Source organism: Cetorhinus maximus, chromosome 17 (genome assembly GCF_964194155.1).
Source record: "Cetorhinus maximus chromosome 17, sCetMax3.hap1.1, whole genome shotgun sequence".
Lineage (NCBI taxonomy): Eukaryota > Metazoa > Chordata > Chondrichthyes > Lamniformes > Cetorhinidae > Cetorhinus > Cetorhinus maximus.
Window position 1 is genome coordinate 92,977,103 of NC_135895.1, and position 21,754 is coordinate 92,998,856.

Consider the following 21,754-nt stretch of genomic DNA (forward strand, 5'->3'; position numbering starts at 1 on the left):
CCTTTTCACCTACCCCCTTCTACCAGGCTTTGATGACAGTCCACTGCGTCTTTCGTTCTTACTCCCAGAATAATTTCTGTTCAGCTTGCTTGTTCCACTGTTGCTTCTACGATTCTGTCGATCTGCACCCGGACGCTGGCTAGAGAAACTTCTCTTTGCAGCATCCCTCTTCGGAAGGAGACCACTTTCTCCAGACTTTGTTGAAGCCTGCAAGTTGACATCCACCATTTTCTTTTCATCTCTTTCACGCCTCTCGTTGAAGTCACTGCTTTCAGAAGCAGTCTCCCATTCTTCGTTGGCCTGATCTGAAGAGTTCTGATTGGATAAATCTGGAGACTTGCTCCCAGCCACATCTAGGGAATGTGAGTGCTCCTGCACACTACTACTGGGGGTTGCATTTGTCACTACAGTTGCAACAGTTTCATTCACTTTAGCTGCAGCTTCTCTTTCTCTCAAACGCCTGAATCTTGGTGGTTTGTCTTGTCTTGGTGGCCGTGTGGGTCTTTGCTTACGAAGTTGTTCCCTGCTATGGTCAAATTTACGCTCTGATTTAACATGTCTCCTATCAAAAGGAAGCGTTTCAAAATGGTCCAGCTTTTTCGTGTCCCCATCATCTCTTCTGGAAGTCTCTAACCTTGGAGGCCACACTGAATTAGAAGGCCCTGGCTTCCTCAGTGGTGCAGATCTTGAACCACCACGGCCTCCAGCACCCCTACCACCTCCTCTAAACATTCCTCCCCTTCCACGTCTTGAGGGTTCACCTCTGGGAAGAAATCCAGGTTTCGGCTTGTCATCCTCTTTTAAGGGTGGCTTTTCAGATGACCTGTTATCAACTTTAAAGTTACTTTCAGATCTAAAGGACTTTTGAATGGGTTTAGTCTCTGGGCGACCTTCTTTCTTCAGGCGTTTCCCTTTAGCTGGATTTTCTTTGTCAGAAATTGTATCACTTGCACTTTCATGAGCTTCAGTGTCAGAATCTGTTTCAGAGCCATGTTGTCTGCGGCGTTTAGGAATCTCTTCAAAATCAGAGCTTTCACTTCGAGTTTCGCTTTCTTCCCTTTGCCTAAATGAAGGTACACTTGTCACATGCTCTGGCCTCTGCCTTGGCTCCCGGTAACGAGGGTACTCTCTGCTGCGGCCTCGTCCTCCACGTCCGCGGCCATTATAGGAGCCTCTAAAGCTGCGCCCTCGAGAATAAAATTCTCCACGGCCTCTTCCCCTATATCCCTGGTCAGGAAACCAGTCACGTTGCTCCCTAACTTCTTTCCGATAGTTACGTGGGGTTAAACCAGGATCCCGCCTGACAGGAAACCTGTTATCAATACGCTGCCTATCTGAGATCTGATTCTTAACATGCGGTTTCTCTTGCTTCTCATCTTTTGGTGCTGGGACTGAAGTAGCTTGATTGCTCATAGTTTTGCTAACTCCCGTGACTGGTGGGTGTGTCTCACTTTTATCTATTAATGGCTTTACATCCTGGCCTGCCTTTTTAACTATTGGCGCAGAACTGTCAGGAAGAGACTTTTCAGATTCGGGTTTGTGGATGATTTTAATTGACTGAGATGGTTCTTTCTTTTCAGTTTTTGCAACTTTATTACCTTTGATTGGAATGGAATGACGTTCCTCTTTTTCCTTTCTTTGTTCACGTTCTTCTTTCATATCTCTTAGCACAGGCTTTTTGATTGGGCCAGAACGTCGCACTGGCCTCATGTAGCCTTCATCTCTCCTACTAGATCCTGGTCTAGGACCCCAACGTGTATCATACCTGGACTCTCTTCTAAATTGCTTTTCATTCTTCATTCCCTCAAATGGTTTATTTTCTTTTTTTGATTTTTCTTCTGGTTTGTCTTGCTGATCTTTTGTTTCAATAGACCGATTTTGCATTTTAATCACAACTGGGAGAGAATCACCCTTCTGATCCTCCAACTTCAGCGAATGGTTTGACCCATGGGATAGACTTCTCTTTAAGACTGTTCGAGTTTCTGCCTGTAATACAGGTTCCTCCTGTGAGCTGCGTGTCATAGTCGAATCCACAGATTCCAAGTTCGCAGTGTCAGCCACTTTGTCTGTGTGAACAGGCTGAATATCTTCCAGTGATTTGCTTGTAAACTTTCCCTTTTCTTCATCTGTCTTGTCCCTGAAAAGTTCCTGGTTCAATAGATTCAAATGTGGTGATAATTGTCTCTTTTCTGTTGAGTAACCAGATGTCTTTCTCTCTTGTTCAATAGTCACCTCAGACCTATAGATATAACAAAACAATTAAACATCAGTGTTTAGGAGTGCCAACATATGTCAGAACAGTGGAACACATATGTTCACCGTAACCCTTCACCACAAGGTCAGCAATTACATCTGTCACTGAAGCATTGCCTCAATTTCTCAGCACATAACCAACTCATGATTTCAATAATGCAGGCTTCCTGCTACACCCTGACTGGTCTGCATGGCCCTTGCTCAGCAAGTGAGCCTACAGAGCACTGGCAAGCTATCTGAATATGACAGCGAATCACAACTGAACCCCATCTTGTATTCATCCGGTATCGACACAAAATATCCAGCAGAACAACAATTAGGAGCCAATAGCCAGACAGATTTTTATCTTCCTCTCTCCACATTTCCTATCCTGAGAAAGCACTAGATCAAATAATAACAACTTTATTGTGAGTCTGGCTAAGATGAATAAAATTTAGCACAGGCCAGAGAATGAACCCAGACTTGTAAGGATCAGGAGTTTTTGAAACAAAATAACTCTTCAAATCTGATCTTTACAGGAGTCATGCCACAAAACCCACCTTGAATCTTTGGATTCTTCCACTATTACTGGAGGGGTAGTAGCTTGCTGTGGTTCTGTATGAGGATAAGGTTCTGAGTTCCACACCATTCGAGGCTCTGTGGACTGAATAGTATGATCCCTGGCTGGTCGTGACAGATGGTCAAATGATTCAGACCCTGAACCAGAATTATCCATCTGATCTCTTCTCATTAGTTTTGTTGGCATCATACCTATTAGGCACAAGACAGAAGAAATGATTTTCAAACAGATTTCCGCAGCAGTAGCTTGATGTGTGAAAAGGGTACTGATAAACCTTTAGGATCCCCCTAAAGGTTAGAATAAAGATTTTTTGAGCAAAATGGAAGTAAAAACAGATTTTAAAAAACAATACTTATGACATGAAAAACATTAATTTAATCTTATTAAACATCAATCAAGCCTTATTCTGAAAGTCTTAAATTAACATTCTGTAGCCTGCAGATGCTTCACGTTGAATGTGAGATACCTGCATTCGTCTTCAAAACCGTAAAACTTTGATACTGAAGTACTGATGCACAACATACCTTAATGGGCATCTTCAGCACTAGAAAACTCAGTTCTCTTGAAAATGGTGAGTTTGTGACTGATTGGTTAACTCTTATATAACATTTTTCTGCTAATGACTTTAATTATCTGAAAAAAAAATGCAGGGCCACAACAAAAAGATACGGGAGCGGGACTAGTTGAGTTACTCTTGCTGAGCCGGCACAGACACGATGGGCTGAATGATTTCCTTCTGTGCTGTAACCACTTACTGGTTCTATACAGTTAGTGTTAAATTACCGGCTCAACACTTAAATCACGGACGTTGTGCATTAAGCGAAGCTTAATCTTGTTTGCTTCAAGTCCACACGCTCATTTTTCCAGCATGGTTCGCTGCAGCAGCAGGTGCACTAAAAGAGTAAACTATGGCCACAGTAAAGTTCAAGATAAAAGTATCTCATCAAAAAAAGCTACTTCTAATTTACCAACCAGGGTGCATCTGTGTCATGTCCATTGGTGGTCTTCCAGACATCATACGTGGATCCATGTAGGACTGCATCATAATCCAACGTGGATCGAATCCCATGGAAGCCAAGTGCTGGTGATGAGGTGGGGCTAGGGGAGTCTGGTATAAGGGCCTGTGCTGTGGTGGAGGCACCGGTGTTCCAGAAGGCTGAGGCTGGGCCTGGGCTTGGGTTTGAGGCTGGGCTGGAGTTTGGGGTTGCGTTTGTTGCTGATGAACGCCTGGGGGCTGCTGCTGCCATTGGTGTTGCTTCATCATCTGTTCCTAAAAAGAACAAACTTAATTAACAAAAGATTTCAATGTATAGATGGTTACAATGCATTAGAAGTGTTTTAGTTGCAGCAGACAGCACTATTTATAAATATATTAAAATTAAGAGGTGTACAATATTCTCCATTTTTTTTTGGTGTTTGAATCAAAAACCTCCAAGTTCAGGTGCAGCACAGCCAGAGTAATGCATCATTTACCCAGCCCAAACTCAAAAATGGATCTCCTACAGCATTAGTGCGAGTTTTCCGCTTCACAGATTAGGCACCCTTATTGGGCAAATCAAATTGTCTATTTCATGATGAACCAGCATAACTTTATGTCATAGACTCTAGCATAAAATAGTTACTAAATCAATAATCAATAACTTGGAATTGAGTTCAGACCCCAGAATTCAAAGACAAATTGAGACTTACTTGCAAGGAAGCTTCAAGAGCCTTACAACCAACAGTTTTGGTTTGTGCTAGATTCAAACTCTGGTTCTAAATCAAAAGGCCATTATGCTAATACATGGCACTCGCAAGTCCCTTGATTTAACAGGTGCTGATTAACTGTGTTAAGACTTTTTAAAAAAATTACATCAATGTTGTCTGCTGCATGGGTCCACCTTTGAACCAATTCAGCAACCTCTTAGCCCAAGGTGCTGGCCTATTTCCTACCTGTTGTCGCTGGAATCGAGGTGGCAATGACTTCTGAAACTGCTTTGAGTAACCTGTGGGAACAGCAGGCCGTGTTTGGGACCCCAAATCACCATCAATGTCATTTGGTGTTTGAGTAACCTCCTTCTCGTTGAAAGTACTGTCCAGTTGAATGACAGGCTGAGAAGCATCATCTGTCAATATAGAAATTCAAGGTTGTTGCTCATTTTCTGCATAGTAATAATACCATGCCTGGATATAACAAAGCTAACTATCTTTATATGATGAATAGATACTAAGTACGGATTAACTTTGAAACTGCAAATAGAATGAAGTAAATTCCAACTAGCAGATGGTGATTAGAACACCGTACTCTGTTCTACTCAAGAGGCCAAAACCAATCCTTTTTTAAGAACAAGCACTCGTTTTGCTGTCTTCATTTTAAGTGCATACTATTCTTGTATAGACAAAAGGAGACACACTTTATACAAAATGCAAAGCATGAAACTCCTCTATAGAATACACCTGCTCAGGTAAACAACTATGGACAGCCTGTAAAGTAATTGTTAAAATACTGCAGCTAAGTATAGAACTGTTGTATAGTGTAACATATGTAATGACTTTAATATTATGAAATGTCCAAGGTGCTTCACAGGAATATCATGGAACAAAACTTGACACTAAGTCACATAGAAGGATATTAGAACAGGTGTCTCAAAGTTTGATTAAATAGGTACATTTTAACAAGTGTCTTAAAGGAAGAGAGGTAGGGAGGCAGGGGTGTTTAGGAAGGGAATTCCAGAGCTTAGGGCCTAGGCAGCTGAAAGCATGGTGGAGCACCAATGCTGAAGTGATTAAAATCTGGGATGTGCAAGAGGCCTGAATTGGAGGAATGCAACAATCTTGGCCGTTCACTGCTACGCAAATGGAGAACACAAGTCCAGAAGTCAACTGGGAACAAAAACACAGGAAACGAACAGGAAAATAAAATAAAGCATCACAGCTTCAACATGTAGCAGGATCAGCACAAAAAATATACAGCAAACATGCCAGGTCAGAAAATCACAGTGGTAACGAGCATTCTGACTCAAATACCGGGCTATGCTGTAAAACCTCTACAGATCCATGCTTGACAGGTTCTCAAGAAGCAGCTAAGGAAAGCTGCCAAAGCATTCAGCCCATCATAACCAAGAGGTGCAGTGATACTAAACATCAGCTCATTAGCATTCACCATTACAAAGTGGACAAGGGCATCTCTGACCAGATTTACAATGAAGAGAAAGGATGTAGGACCTCCCTGCAGGACAAAAAGCAAACTGGAGATGCTACTCTTGGTAGCCAGGTGCCAGGGGCACTGGTGTTGGTCTAGCAGCAGACCACAAAGTTTCCTTTCAATTGCAGAAACATTAGGTCTCACATGCAAGATATATCCCAATTAAATTAAATATATGGCCCCACTACACAACACACTTTCATCCTGTCCATACCTAAACAAAGAACTCCGCAAACCTCCAAGTAAAAGAGATGGAAGGGAAAGGGATATAAGAAAAATAACAATTCCAGCTACATTTTTGGAAATGGATAACGATTAAACCCAACACATCTCAAAAGAACCTCAAATTCCCCTGATAATGAACTGCTTACTTTCCTCAGAAAGTCAATAAATTGTCTTGATCTCTTCAATGCACAACCCCAGCAGCATATGTCTAACTATCGGGATACTAAATATACCAACGTTTGTGTCTGTAAATACAGGAAATAAAATTTCTTACTGGATCAAATACATAATTATCTTACTGGATCAAATACATAATCTACACAGAATTCTGAAAACATTTAAATGAGTTCTGGGGAAAAAAATCTGTATGCATTACATATAAAAGTAAAATAGTTCTCAAACTACAAGAGTGATTTATGCTTTGTTGTTAAATTGAAATTGTTTTAAAACTTATTCCCTACTTTTAAATTTGGAGTACAGCTAAGCTTTGTACTACTCCTATATATCATATTCCTGATCATAGCTGGCAGTGAACTACTAAAGTTGAAACATGGCTGAAATAAAACCTGAAGTTAGAATCCAAACCCTCTGCAGAGAATAATCCACAAAATGATTTTTTTTTTTATAAATGAAATACCTGCATCAGATTTAATACTGTTCTTATCTTCTGCTTTTTGGTCTTTGAAATCATCAGACTCGCTCGGTGGTTCTTCCTCGCTCTTTTCCACCTCCTGCTCATTTTCGTTTTCATTTTCCTTCTCCTTTTCCAGTTCTTGTTTTTGCTCCTGTTCTAGCTCTTCCCCAGTTTCCTTTTCTTGTTCTTTCTCCTTCTCCTCTTCTTGTTCTTGTTGTTTCTCCTCTTCTTTCTCCTTCTCCTGTTCTTTTTCCATTTCCTCTGGCTGTTCCTTCACATTTTCCTGTTCTTGTTCCTTCTCCTGTTCTTTCTCAGTTTCTTTCTTTTCTTTTTCATTCTCATTTTCTTTCTCCTTTGCTTTTTCATTCTCATTTCCCTTTGCATTTTCCTTCTCTATTTCCTTGATGTTTTCTCTCTCGTTTCCCTTTGCCTTTTCCTTCTCTTTTGCTTTTTCCTTTCTCTCTTTTGACTGAGTTCCATACTTTTCATCAAGTTTCTTCAGCTTTTCTGCGCAGGCTGCCAAACGTTGCTCCTCCATGCGTCGCTCTTCTTCCTCACGCCGTTTTCTAGCTCTTTCAACAGCTGCTGAAACATCAGACATTGATGGTTTCCTTCTTTGTCTCCAAGCTTCATCACCTTCACTTGGTAATAAAGGTTTGGTAGTAGCATATTTTCCAGGTGCAATCTGACGATTTGGAGGTGGGTGCTGTGATTTTATTGAAAAGGAAAATGAAGAATTGGTCAATTAAGTTATTAACCAAGTATCTAAAATTGACCTAATTACCAAAAGATCTTGCTATACTAAATAAAGGCATGACATAGCATTAACTTGATTTTAATAAACACCTCATTACTCTTTCCTGAACTGATTTTTTTGATGTTTAAATTACCTGGGAAGCTGGTTTCTGATTAACAGAAACACTTCCTAGTCCACGCAATTCACGTGCCACAGGTTGCACTGATGTCCGTCCCAAATCCTAAAGTGTAAACAGATATCAGCCTTTTATTCTAAATTTTACACACCAAAACAATTGCAATTAAACCTGGTCAACTCCCAAGTATTTATACATAGCTGAAAGGAAGCACTAGATCAGATGTTTTACCAGAATTGCAATGATTTTTAGGACTAAGATTGGGGTATTTGCATTAGATATTAAACAATTACACGTGGGATTATGCATGCCAGTTACATTTTTTCCATAAACCCTCCAATTTATTTAAAGGGAAAATTCGGGATATATTCTCATTCACTAAAATGTCCTTAGCCCTGCCTTGTGGTTAGAGTATAAGTTACAGTCCAAATTCAGAGGACCTTTGGGGAGGCCACATTCAAAGAGGAAAATAAATTTCCTTTAGATTCATAATAGCACTCTCCTTAGATTTTACAGTAGAAGTTCCATTCATCACGCTGAAGAGTGATATGAAGTGATAATGGAGATTGACAAAATAACTAAAGCAACAAAGTCAAAATTGTTGGACTAATTTTATAAGTGGGGGCACGTTCTATCATTGACCATCAGCGCTTGGCTACTTCAGCAATGTCATGTCCAATGAAGTGTACTTAGCTGTAAGGGATTTCATGAAGTTGTGAAAGGCACTATATAAATCAAGTTTTACTTTCTAAAGAGGGTTCTATTGTTAACATACCAAAAAAGTGTCACTGTCAATGAGATCAAAACTGAGAGCCTACCTGACGATCAGTCTGTAGGCCTCTGGCGGAAGAGCTCTTGTTTGGTGACTGCGGAGCTGCCTGCAATGCTGCACTCTCATCTGATGAACCTTTATTGCTGGGACACTCATTGATTTCTTTTTGGCCATCAGAACTCTCTGAAGTTTTTGATCCAAGGCGTTCAGCTTTACCGATTTGCTCACCCCTGTCACCACTCAAAAGAAATTGAAACAGTGAATTTCAGCACTCTCCAAAACAAGACATCCCAACAAACTAAAGTCATGTGGCTATTTCATATCCATACATTCCCCTCCAATTGTACTTCTGTTCAATTCCAAATATTGGTAACAGCATATTGATTTTAAACCAAGACAAATTTTGAATGTAAAGGAGTGCACCCCTATGAAGCTCTATCATTCCTCATTGAAAATAAAGGAAAAATAATTCCAAAATAAAATGCTGAACTGAAAATTAGCCAATTCCAGTGGGATAAATGAGGTCCAACGCAGATTAACTGGTTGGAAAAAATAATAGGTGTGGGGGGGGGGGGTGCGGAGATGATGTCAAACTACAGATCAACAGTTGGAGATAATAAAATACAAGATTGATATGAGACAAATTAACATTTCACTTGAACTAGGGATGATGGGTAACATGCAAGACAATGATGCTAAGGATAAGTAGTGATGCCAATGTAAAAGTGAGGTTTAAAAAGCAAGTAATACATACATATATATGGGAAGTAAGACGGTAGAGAACTATGAAGGGTAGCATGTTTTTATAAGCATTTAAGCTAAGAAATTAAAGATAAAATAGTCGAGGTATATGAAATTATTTTATAGCAAATTTTTCTTCAGAGTATTAACCCGTTATCCAATTTCTGTTGTGTAACCAGTATTATGAATGGTTTTGAAGTCAATGGCAGCATAACTTGAGAGCGCATAGGATGTGAGACAAACAAATCTTCATGGTAATACAAGATACTGTCTGGTGTGCTGGGATGAGATTACTGATTATCAGGCAATCAGCATTGGTTCCACAGGGCTAGAAAAGACAAAAGTAGCAGTTGTGTTTTTTAAAGGCAGCAAAACCAGCCTAGGCAACTATGAGCTCACAGACATAGAAGCATAGGAACAGGAGTAAGCCATTCAGCCTGTCAAGCCTGTTTAATCAGACCATGGCTATTCATCTACCTTAACACCATTTTCCCACGCTATCTCCATATTCCTTGATGTCATTGGTCTCCAGAAATCTATCGATTTCTGTTTTGAACGTGTTCAATGATTGAGCTTCCACAGCCTTCTGGGGTAGAGAGTTCCAAAGATTTGCCACCATCAGTGAAGAAGTTCCTCATCTCAGTCTTAAACGGCCCACCTCTTATCCTGAGATTATATCCCCTGGTTTTAGGCTCATCAGTTTATCTAAATCCACCCTGTCATGCCCTGTAAGAATTCTGTAAGATTCAATGAGGTCACCCCTCATTCTTCGAAATTCTAGGGAATACAGATTCACTAGCCCCAATCTCTCTTCATAAAACAATCCCACCGTCCCAGGGATTAATCTGGTGAACCTCCGTTGCACTTCCTCTGTGGCAAGTATACCGCTTCTTAGCTAAGGGGACCAAAACTGTACACAGTACTCCAGGTGAGATCTCCCTAAAGCCCTATACAACTGCAGCAAGACATCTTTATTTCTGTACTCAAATCCCCTTGAGATGAAGATCAACGTACCATTTGCCTTCCTAATTGTTTGCTGCACCTGCCATACTAACTTTTAGTGACTCATGAACAAGGACACCAAGGTCCCCTGAACACCCGCACTTCCCAACCTCTCACCATTTAAGAAATATTCGACCTTTGTTTTTTCTACCAAAGTGAATAACTTCACACTCACATTATATTCCATCTGCCATCTTTTAGCCCAATCACTTAGCCTGCCCAAATCCTCTTGAAGATCAATAACAGTTAAAATTGAATGTACTTATACAGCAAATGGATTAAGAAACAGTTTGCACGGGTTTAGGAGATAATCCTGACCAACAAATCTCAACTATAGAGGATGTTACAGAAAAAAAGTGCTATTCTTTATGATGTAGCCTTTCAGATTTAGACTTTCAGAAACCTTTAGACAAGGTTTCACATGAGCTCACTAAATAAATTACACACCACAAAAATACAAGATAGAATCACATCACAAAATGCATTCTCACTTTAGAAAGGATACACAAAAAAGCAGGAAGATGGACTTCAAGCAAAAAGGGAAAATTGAATGGAGAAGGTTAAGCTTTACAGTTTAGAAAAGGTGGTGTTTAAATGCATAAAGTATTAAAACCCTGAAATTATTGTTGGCAGTATCAGCAATAAATGCTCAATATATCTGTTAACATCCTTGTTAAAATTGAAGATAGAAGAATGCCCTAAGTTATCTGCTAATACTGCCAACAATAATTTATGGGTTTAAATATTAAAGATAAGATACCCTCACAACTTCAAAGTAGAACCAGAACAGAACAAAAATCCCAGGAGATTGAGGAAAAGTTTAAACAGGTTAAGAAGGAAATTGATGGGCTGAATAGGGAATGAGGAATGATAGCTTGGCGGTAATGTTACTGGAATAGTAATCCAGAGGCCCCAACTGTTATGAATGCTGGATTTCACAAGACGTTATGTTTTAAAATGTCTCCTTTAAGGTGAAACAGAAGGTTCTGGAAAGGGGGATGGTGAGGTCATACTTAACACCTCTGCTTCAAGAGAGGCCCATGTGATCTGGTTGCCAAGGGGAAAGAAACTCAAATAGAAACCTATTGAAATCGAAGTGAAAAATTTCACACCTGGAACAGGTTGATTTTAGTTTGTTTGTTACAATAGAAGTCTTAAGTGTGAAATCTTGTCCTTTAGTAATTTCTGTAAGTCATTGGAAAATTCATCTTTTAAAAAAAAGTTACTGGCCTCCATGAGGATCGTGATATAATGCTCTGGAGACACAAGTTCAAATCCCATCATGGTAGCTGGGGGAATTTAAATTCAATCAATGAATAAATCTGGAATAAAAAGCTAGACCCATTAACGATCATGAAACTACTGGATTGTCGTAAAAATCCACCTGGTTCACTAATGTCCTTCAGAGAAAAGAACTTGCTTTATTTAAACTGATCTGGCTACATGTGACTCCAGCCGACAATAATGTTAACTGCTTCATGGCCCTCTGAAATGGCCTTGCACGCCAGTCAGCTGTATCAAACGCAACTGAAAAATCAAAAAACTGGATAGATGACCTGGCATTGACCTAAACAAGGGTACGCTTGGTTCAGTTGACCCTGCAAATATCCCACAGAATCACAGAATTGTTACAGTGCAGAAGGAGGCCATTTGTCCTGTTATGTCTGGACCAGCTCTCTGAATGAGCAACTCACCTAGTACCATTCCCCTGCCTACTACCCGCAGCTGAAAAGGGAGAATGTGCAGGGTTAACAGTTTAACTCTCTTTTGAAAGCTTCAATTGGAACTGCCTCAGGCAGAGCATTCCAAACCCTAACCATTAGCTGCATAGAAAAGTTTCTCCTATAACTTTTGCTCCTTTTACTAATTACTTTAAATCTGTACCCTCTCAATCCTTTCACGAATGGGAACAATTTCTTCCTATCTACCCTGTCCAGACACCTCATGATTTTGAATACCTCTATCAAATCTCCTCTCAGCTTTCTTTTCGCTAAGGAAAACAGTCCTGAAGACGCCAATCTATCTTCATAGCTGAAGTTCCTCATCCCTGGAGCCCACCCTAATGTCTTCACATCCTTTCTAAAGTACAGTGCCCTCTAGCTGAGGCCAAACTTGTGACTTATACAAATTCAACATAACCTCCTTGTTCTTGAACTCCATGCCCCTATTAATAAAGCCCAGTGTACTGTATGTTTTATTAACTGCTCTCTCCATAGAGCCATAGAAAAGTTACGGCACAGAAAGGCGATTCAGCCATCGTGTCCGCACTGGCCATAAAAAGAGAAAAAAGCTAGCCGCTCATTTTTAATCCCACTTTCCGGAACCTGGTCTAATAGCCTGTCCTGCCACCTTCAATGACTTATGCACATGTACACCCAGGTCCCTCTGCTCCTGCACCTTAAGAGTTGCACTCTTTACTTTACAATGTCTCTCCATGTTCTTCCTACCAAAATGAATCGCTTCACATTTCTTTACATTGAACTTCATCTGCCACCTGTCCACCCATTACACCAAGTTGTCCATGTCCCTTTGAAGTTCTACACTATCCTTCTCACAGTTCACAATGCTTCCGAGCTTCATGTCTTCCGCAAACTTTGAAATTGTGCCTTGCCTACCAAGGTCTAGGTCATTAACATATATCAGGAAAATCAAGGGTCCCAAACACTGACCCCCGGGGAGCTCTGCTCCAAACCTTCCTCAGCACAAAAAACTTCTACGAACATCCTTCTCAGAAACATCTGGGGACCTGTTCCAAAACTGAAAGAGCTGCCCCACAAACTAGTCACATAGTAGCCTGATATATTAATAACCCCCAAGTCTTAGCTTGCAGACAGCGTTTGAGACTCCTCTATCACCATTCCTGGGAACCCATGGATGTTAGCATATAAGTTGACTTTTGAAGCCTCAAAAAAAAAACCTCCAAAAACAGGGGTCGACTTATACGTCGAGTATAAAAGTGAACTGCCAACCGTGGTGTGGGTGGTCACTGCCTTTGTTGCTCACCATGCGGGGTCTGATCACTGTTGGGTGTGTCTGAAACTCCCACACATCTACGCAATATTGCCTGTATCACCTGTTTGATCCCTCCCACCTAGTTATGTCAAAACATCCAATTGTGGGGGGAAAAAATTGAGGCCGACTACTAATGCGAGTATAGCATGTCATGGCTGAAAAGGGAGGGTCGGCTTATATGCCAAGTATATGCAAAAACATGATTTTTGGGGCTGAAAACGGGTGTTGTCTTATAAGCGTATGCCCTGTCCCATGGGTAGGAGACCTGCGCAAAGTGACAGAGCGATATACAGTAAGGAGGGTCAGGCCCTGGGAGTCCTCAGTATTGACTCTAGATCCCATGAAATCTTGTGGAATCAGGTCAAACATGGACAAGGAACCCTGACTACCACCTACCACCCTCCATCAATGTTCTATTAGTAGAGGTGAAATTTCAAGTAAGTGATACACCTCGATTGGTGTTAACTGTTGGAACTGAACTATGTTAAGGCAAAGGCAACAAAAAAAATACACTGGTTTTGAAACAGTCATCTAGATATTTACACAAGTAAAATGTTGAAAGAAAGCCTGAAATGTAATTAACTGACAGGTAGGCCTGCACGCGTCTACAGTGGGGCTGAATTTTTGCTAGTGGTGACCAACCTAGTACTTTCAAAACCAGGAAAATGTCTGCAAAAGTATTCAAATTTAAACATTAGTCAAGGACCAGAACTTTGGAAGTCAATGACTGCACAATTAGACATACCAGGAACAGGGGACAACTTATTAAAAAATGCTCTAACTCTTAATATAATACAAGTCAATGTCGAGCCAACAGATTTTATAGCTTTGAAGATTAGACAACACATCACTTAAAAATTAAACCATACCAGCTTTCATCATCATCTTTTTGCATGGATGCTCCCTCATCCTCATCACTAAAATTTAGTTTCTCTGTATAATCCACCTCAGACTGTGCTCCTGAAATGCAAGAAACATTCAATTGAATGCCTCCATTTGAGTTTTTGTTGAAAATTGGACTCTTAACATTTTTCTATTTTACCTGCCCAGCCGTCATCAGTTTCTGTGTCCAGGTTATCGAGCTCCTTCAATTCATTTGCGCTAATAATGGAAGGTCGGTCTTGAAGGTCTTGACACCATTGAGAATGCTGTTGCCTCAAGGAACCACTTTGGTTCCTAACCAGTATTGGAAAGGATTAGGAGAAAGAAAACATTAGTAGAAAATACAGACTAGTTGGGAAAAAAAAATTGATTAGGGAGGCAAAGCATTTAGGAGTATCATCGCAATCTCAGCCATAAAGACAGAACACAGAAATGAAAACTCAAAAGCATAAAGTGAGGGGGGCGGGGGAAGAGAGAACAAAAGGTGTAGAAATGTTTCAAATACAAAATAAGCAAGAAAGAAAAAGTTAAGCATTTGTCAAGGGCCCAACATAAAGGCTTATATGGTATTCAGTTGTGTACAACCTGGAGATAAGGTGGCATCCACTAAAAGTAGACACTTATTCAAACTTAATTTCAACTGGATGCCATTTTTGTGAGGGCACTTTTTACAAATTAAAAACACACATCAGAACTTCAATTCCAATAGTGTTTTATTTCAGATATGTACAGAGAGACAATAAAGTTGTCTGCACTAAATTAATTGACTTAAAAGCGATTTTTGAAGACAAACGAAAACATGCATCAATCCGTGGAAGCATGAAACAACTTGCGTTGCAAGCTATGGCAGGCATCCAAATAATCTGTGGTATACGTCACTTGAGTGTTAATGTTCAGAACTCATAGTATACTTACTTGGTAGGTGGTGCTGGATATGGTAGCCGATGTGGAAACTGCACTTTAGATGAGTGAGACATCTGAAAATTGTCAGAGAAAAGGCACATAACTGATCCACTGGTTTGATATATAAATTAATAGGTTAGATAGGAAAATTACTTTTCTCTTCAAATTGTTTCATTTGAATTTTAAATTCCTATGGCATTCACTTGCGCTTACCTTTATAAATTGGGACCTTATTGCTTTAAGTGTACTTGCTGAGTAGCGCACAGCTTTAAGTATGGATTTCAAGAACGAGTTGCATTTATGTAGTGTCTTGAACTTGGTAAAATGTCTCAAGATACTTCAGAGGATTGCAATCAGACAAAAACTGAACTGGAAACTACATTAGTGTGGGGACCAAGAGCTTGGCAAAGAAGTTGGTTTTAAGCAGCATCTTAAAAGAGGAGAGAGAGGGGCGGAGAGGTTGAGAGAGGGAATTCCAGAGCTTCTGGCCTAGACGTCTAAATACACACTTGATATGGGTTCGTTTCAAGTAACAGTGAAGGCAAAATTATGAAGATGTTCACGGTCTGCATCAGCTTCGAATAGTCTCAGAAAAGACAGCTGATCTGCTGTTTTTAAAAAAATCAGCACCTCGCTACTGCTTCTTCTGTCACCGGAGCCAGTTTCTCCTTATTAACTCTCTCAAAACCTTTCACGAAATTGAACACCTCCATCAAATCTCCTCTTGACCCTCTCTGCTCTAAGCAAAGCAATCCCAGCTTCTGCACTTCCTACTCATAATTGAAGTCCCTCATTCCTGGTATTACTTTTCGCTCAAGTTTGAGCAGCTGGAGGTGCTTCCCGTGCATGTGGTTTTCCAGGTCACATGAAACATCCTGAAGTTCCCACATGGCACAGGAATTGCAAGCACATCAAAAGAGCTTTAAAACATTTTAAGGATGTGAAAGGTGTTATATAAATGCAAGTTTACTCTATTTTCTTTTATTCTTGTACACCATCTTTCCAGAAGCAAAAGATTAATACTTACATAAGGTGGCATTATTCCTCTAAATTGTGGTGCAGGTGGAATAATCAGCTGTCCATTTATCTTAGTGAGTGGCAATGATGGTTTTTCCCGTCCATCCCGCTTATCAAGACTTTTGTGGCTGTCACTCAGTTCTGGTGTGACAGTCCCTCCATCTTCTAAAGTACAAGGCTTCCCATCTTGATCCAGGGATCCACCAGGCATAATGGGAAGAGTTTTCCCGCCACCATCTCGCCAACAAGCAACATCTGTAGTGTTCAACAAAAATGAACATATTTATATATTAAATGCTTTCCTGTTGGGTCACTCAGAACCAGTACCTGATCCTTACTGAATATGCAATTCTAAATGTAATTGCTGTAGCCGTGAATTTACTGAAACATAACAAGGTAGTAATGTTACACTTTGCTGACACTGCAGGCCTTAGCTACAAAATTTACTTCTGTATTGACCTGCACTCTTTTGGAAACTTGATGCAAGTAAATTGCTTTTTTGTCTGACTAATATTTAGTTATTTTCAATATTTTTATGCCTCAATCTAAAAGATTAAATGCAAATACTTGTTATTCAACCCCCTTCAAAACCATTTCTCATTTAAGAATGCAAGAGTTGCTCAATAAGGGAAGAAAATGACCAAGGTCCATACAGTTCATCTTCTACCATCTTGGTAGTTGCATGATGCAATAATGGAATTGGCAATTAACTGTGGCGATCAATCTCTTATCAATTAATATATGAAAGATCCAGACATGAGATGAGGAAAATCCCAATGATAGAAAGGTTTGGCAAGGTCATCCATTTTTCCAGTATGCTGCATTTACCATGTCAAGTCGCAAAGTTACTCATATGCAACATCCCAAAATGTTATTTTCAGAAAGAAATTTTGTTACGATCCCCGTGGAGATCTGTAAACCAGAAGAACCAAATGTACCAAATGACACCCAAATGAAGAAATTACCAAACAAGATTTCACTTTTCGTAACTTTTATTTTATCACGAATCAGAATCAATGTAAATTAAAAATAAATTGATAGGCAAATCATGGTCGATATGAACTACAAATTACACATGGAATAGCAGATACAACAAAGACTATTCTCAAGGGTTTTCTAGGCAGTCCACTCCACCCGTATGGCACCAATCCCAGCCACAATGTTTTTTCAAGCTCGGATCTTCCTAAGGTAGTACTCTAGTCCTTATCCTTCAAGGACTTTGCCGATTCTCTGCAGGAAATAAGCTTTGACATAAATGGGACTCCATCCATGCAACCTTCTACACACTAGCGCATTTCTTTCCAGAACTTCATCAACTCTCAGTTCCTGTCGGTCGTGATAGCTTGAATCTACCAGAACCGCTTTTACTGTAACACAGTATGGCTAATTCTGGACATTCAATCACTCAGAAATGAAAGAAACTACGGCAGCTGTCCTAAATGTGCTGTCTGACTGCTCAGGAATCCAGCTCTCCAACTTTACTTGCTGATCATCTCCTCTCTTCAGTTCTTCCCAATCTTCTGTTTCTGTCTGCCACATGGCCTCTGTCTTTTAACTTCCTTCTGGTTGGTACAGCTTCCAGGTCAAGGGTAGCCAGATCACATGGGCTAGTATTTATTATCCATAAATTATAAATGATCCCTTTACAAGTGATATGAATACTTAGAATCCCCAAACATTTTAAAGTAATTACTTTTCCTGTTACTGCTTTCGTGTCAAAGGTCATCATACTTCCCTACTAGAGATAAAGAAAGTTTTACCATAGTCAAGTTGTCTTTACAACAATGTGCAAGATACAGCAAGTTCTTATATACACATTAACAGATAGCATATTACATGTTATACAGGTAACAATGAAACTGTATCTTGTTCTTCAAACTCTCGCTGGGCATCCGCAATCACATTGTTTCGGTTAGAAACAAGAACATTTTTTTTTAGTGTAAATGGCTGTAGCATCAAAATCTACCCAAACAGGCTTTGGTTCTTGGTTTTGAACTTGGCACACCTGTGGGTCGTGGTCTGTATAAACTAGTATCTCCCCTGTTTATTTGTCACTTACAACAAATTTTAACACTGTAAACATTTTAACCGGTTACACAGTACAGGTAACCTTCATTCCCACCCCACACCCCCAGCCCCCCCTCCCCCACCCGTTACATTTCACCATTAAATACCGCCTTGGCAAAGCCATAAGGTTTAACCTGTAACAAAACCAACTGCATGCGAAATTTAAGATTTAAAGTGAGCTAGCGTGAGCTCTTACAGTCCCATCTTTCCTGTAACCGAGAGAGAATTTTACTACTGGTTAATTCACTTTCTTTCAATCTCTGCAAAACCCTTTTTTCATTTTGTGTAATTTGTACACCTTTTTCATGACCTTGGTTAAAAGGTTGTACCTTGGTTTTGCACTCCATTATGCTTTATAAAATCTGTATTGGATTGTGCAATCCCGGACCCTGGAATAACATCTGTGATAGGCCCAAAGGTTTTACAATTTGTTTAATCTGGTTAACTTTGTCCGGGTCAAAGACCGTCATAATGTATCTGATTTGAATTAATCAATACTATCTTGTATCACCACTTCACTATGGAGCCAGATTGATAACTCGTTTTTAAAAATAATGTTGCTGCAGATTTGTTTTAAATTTACACATTTGCACAGGCTATGATCTTTGGTTCTACTCTTCCGGACAAATAGCTCATTATGGCCTACATTAGCGAGTCCTGTTAAACTTCTAAAGACTGTGATCATCTCACTTCTCAGCCATCTCTTCTCCAGTGAGAATGCGCCCATAATTTAAGTGAGAAGTTTTTTTTGTTCTCTTGCCACTCAGTAGATTTGTAATTCCTGGTAATGCTTTCAGTGAAGAACTGCACCAGGGAAGTTTTAATCATCAAGTTTCCAATGACCAGGTCTTTGATCAGGTGGCTATTCACTATGGTCCAGGGGTGTTTGGCTATATCTGGCCACAATGTGTGGGCTTTGCATCAAGGCACCTCAAACAATCACTTATGGTCCTAGTGCAAACATTAATTCCCTTCAGAATGCATCAAGATCTCTAAAGCCCTGGCTCAGTTTGAAGCAGGTTTACACGTTGTCTTTTTAGGTACTGTAGTTGTGTAGTTTTTCTGCACAACCTTTAGCAATCAATATTTCTGCAAATCATTACAGTTAACTTTTCCTGAAAAGGATGCCACATTTTCTGCAGTTCTAATGTGCTACCCTACACATTTAAGGTATAATGCATTAAGAAACATACTTAAATTTACATGGCATCTTAATTCAATCATGAGGTATCTCCCAATGCACTTTATAGCTAATGAACCACTTTCAAGGGTCAGTATTATGTAGCTATAGGCAATGTGTTCTGTGGCACTTATCAAGGCAAGAACTAAATAGGCCAGGGCTCTTTTCTCTAAAGAGAAGGTTGAGGAGTGACCTAATGGTTCTTTAAAATTATGAAGAAATTTGATAGGGTAGATGTGGAGATGTTTCCAATTGTAGAAAATGGGGATGTGAGGGCAGCTCAAAGCTAAGGCTTATAGATATAAGACAGTCACTAATAAATCCATTAGGAAATTCAGAGAAAACATCTTTAGTAGGATAGTAAGTAGAATGTGAAACTTGCTGCCACAGGGAGCAGTTGAGGCGTATAGCAAAGATACATTTAAGGGTAGCTAAGTATCAGTTGATCAGCCTGTTGTGCTTGCGTCTTTGAAAAAGTTGTCCAATTTAGTCCCATAGCCCAGCAAATTATAATTGTTCAAGTACATGTCCAACTGCCTTTTGAAAGTTCCTATGGAATAACACCACCCTTTCAGGTCGTGTTTTCCAGATCTCAACCCTCAAAAAAACTCACTTCAGATCTTTTGCCAGCTATCTTAAATCTACCATCTGATTACCAGCCTACTTTCCAGAAGAAGCAGTTTCTCCCAACTTCTCATCAAAACCCCTCCTATGAACCTGTGTGTTGAGATCAATCTATCTTCTCTAATTTCTCCACATAACTGAAGCCCCTTTTCTCTGGTATAATGCTGGTAAACCTCCTCTCTACCCTTTCCAAGATCTTGCCGTCTTTCCTGAAGTATGCTGCCCAGACTTCTTTACATTACTCCAGCTGAGACCTCACCAGAAATTTAAGGTTTAGCATGACTTTGTTTTTGCATTTAATGTTCCTATTTACAAAGCTAAGTATCCCATATACTTTCTTAATCACTTTATTAACTTGCCCTGTCACTTTGAATATGTACCCAGGTCCCTCTTCTCTTCCACTGCCTTCACCCTCCTGTAAAATAATACCATTTAGATTTTACTGCCTTTTCAAAAGTGCATCAATTTCCATTTATTCATATTAACTGTATGTCAAGGGTCTGTCCATATCACCAGTCTGTCTCTATCCAACTGAAGCCTGTCACTATCCTATTACTACACAAGACAGAACAAAATAAGAAACAGGAGTAGTATATGGCCCCCAAACCTACTCTATCATTTAATATCATAGCTGACTCTCAACTCCATTTTTCCACCCTAACCCCATATCCCTCAATTCCTTTGGTGCTCAAAAATCTATCAATCTCAGTCTTGAATATACTCACTGACTGCTCATCCTCAAACCTCTGAGGTAGAGAATTTCAAAGATTCGCAACACTGAGTGCAGAAATATCTCATCTCAGGTCCACATTGCCAACCCCTTTTCCTGAGGCCACAACCCCTAGTTCTATTCTCTCCAATAAGGGGAAACAGCTTCTCATCATCTATACTGTCGGGTCCCCTTTCTGAATTTTCTATGTTTCAATAAGATCACACCTCAGTATTCCAACCTCCAGAGAATACAGGCCCATTCTATTCAAGTTGCTAAGTTTTGTATCATTTGCAAATGTAAAAATTATGTGCCCTGGACCGAAGTCCATGTAGTTTATATAAAATAAGAAAAACAATGGTCCTAATACTGATCATGAGGAGAACCTACATACGAGCATATGAATTAGGAGCAGGAGTAGGCCACTCAGCCCCTCAAGCCTGCCCCGCCATTCATAAGATCATGGCTGATCTGAATGTAACCTCAAACCCACATTCCTGCCTACCCAATAACCTTTCACCCCTTTGCTAATCAAGATCGATCCAGCTCTGCCTTAAAAGTATTCAAAAACTCTGCTTCCATCGCCTTTTCAGGAAGTTCCAAAGACTCTCAACCCTCAGAGAAAAAATTGCTCCTCATCTCTGTCTTAAACGAGCAACCCCTTATTTTTAAACAGTGGCTCCTAGTTCTAGATTCTCCCACAAGAGGAAACATCCTCTCCACATCCACCCTGTCAAGACCCCTCAGGATCTTAAAGGCTTTAATTAAGTCGCCTCCTACCCATCTAAATTCCAGCGGATACAAGCCTACTCCGTCCAGCCTTTCCTCATAAGACAACCTGCCCATTCACAGTATTAGAAACCTTCTCTGAACTGCTTCTAATGCATTTACATCTTTCTTTAAATAAGGAGGTCAGTACTGTACACAATACTCCAGGTGTGGTCTCACCAATGCCCTGTACAACTGGAGCATAAACTTCCTTTTGTATTCAATTCTCCTCGCAATAAATGATAACATTCCCATTAGCTTTCCTAATTACCTGCTGTACCTGCATACTAACCTTTTGTGATTCATGCATTAGGACACCCAGATCCCTCTGAATCTCAGAGCTACTACAA

The 21,754-nt window shown here is 40.0% G+C and overlaps 1 protein-coding gene across 1 annotated transcript in view; it reads right to left on the reverse strand.

The window, feature by feature from the left end:
- The window catches only part of prrc2c (proline-rich coiled-coil 2C), an 88,243-nt gene that overhangs the window by 37,442 nt on the left and 29,047 nt on the right, over window positions 1-21,754 (reverse strand). The window contains exons 6-16 of the mRNA XM_078561586.1: window positions 16,067-16,311; window positions 15,052-15,113; window positions 14,297-14,430; window positions 14,124-14,214; window positions 8,546-8,738; window positions 7,746-7,832; window positions 6,859-7,561; window positions 4,745-4,917; window positions 3,785-4,082; window positions 2,793-3,003; window positions 14-2,239 (exon numbers count right to left, since the gene is read on the reverse strand). Coding sequence (XP_078417712.1) covers window positions 14-2,239; window positions 2,793-3,003; window positions 3,785-4,082; window positions 4,745-4,917; window positions 6,859-7,561; window positions 7,746-7,832; window positions 8,546-8,738; window positions 14,124-14,214; window positions 14,297-14,430; window positions 15,052-15,113; window positions 16,067-16,311 — 4,423 coding nt within the window. The remainder of the gene's footprint in view (window positions 1-13; window positions 2,240-2,792; window positions 3,004-3,784; window positions 4,083-4,744; window positions 4,918-6,858; window positions 7,562-7,745; window positions 7,833-8,545; window positions 8,739-14,123; window positions 14,215-14,296; window positions 14,431-15,051; window positions 15,114-16,066; window positions 16,312-21,754) is intronic.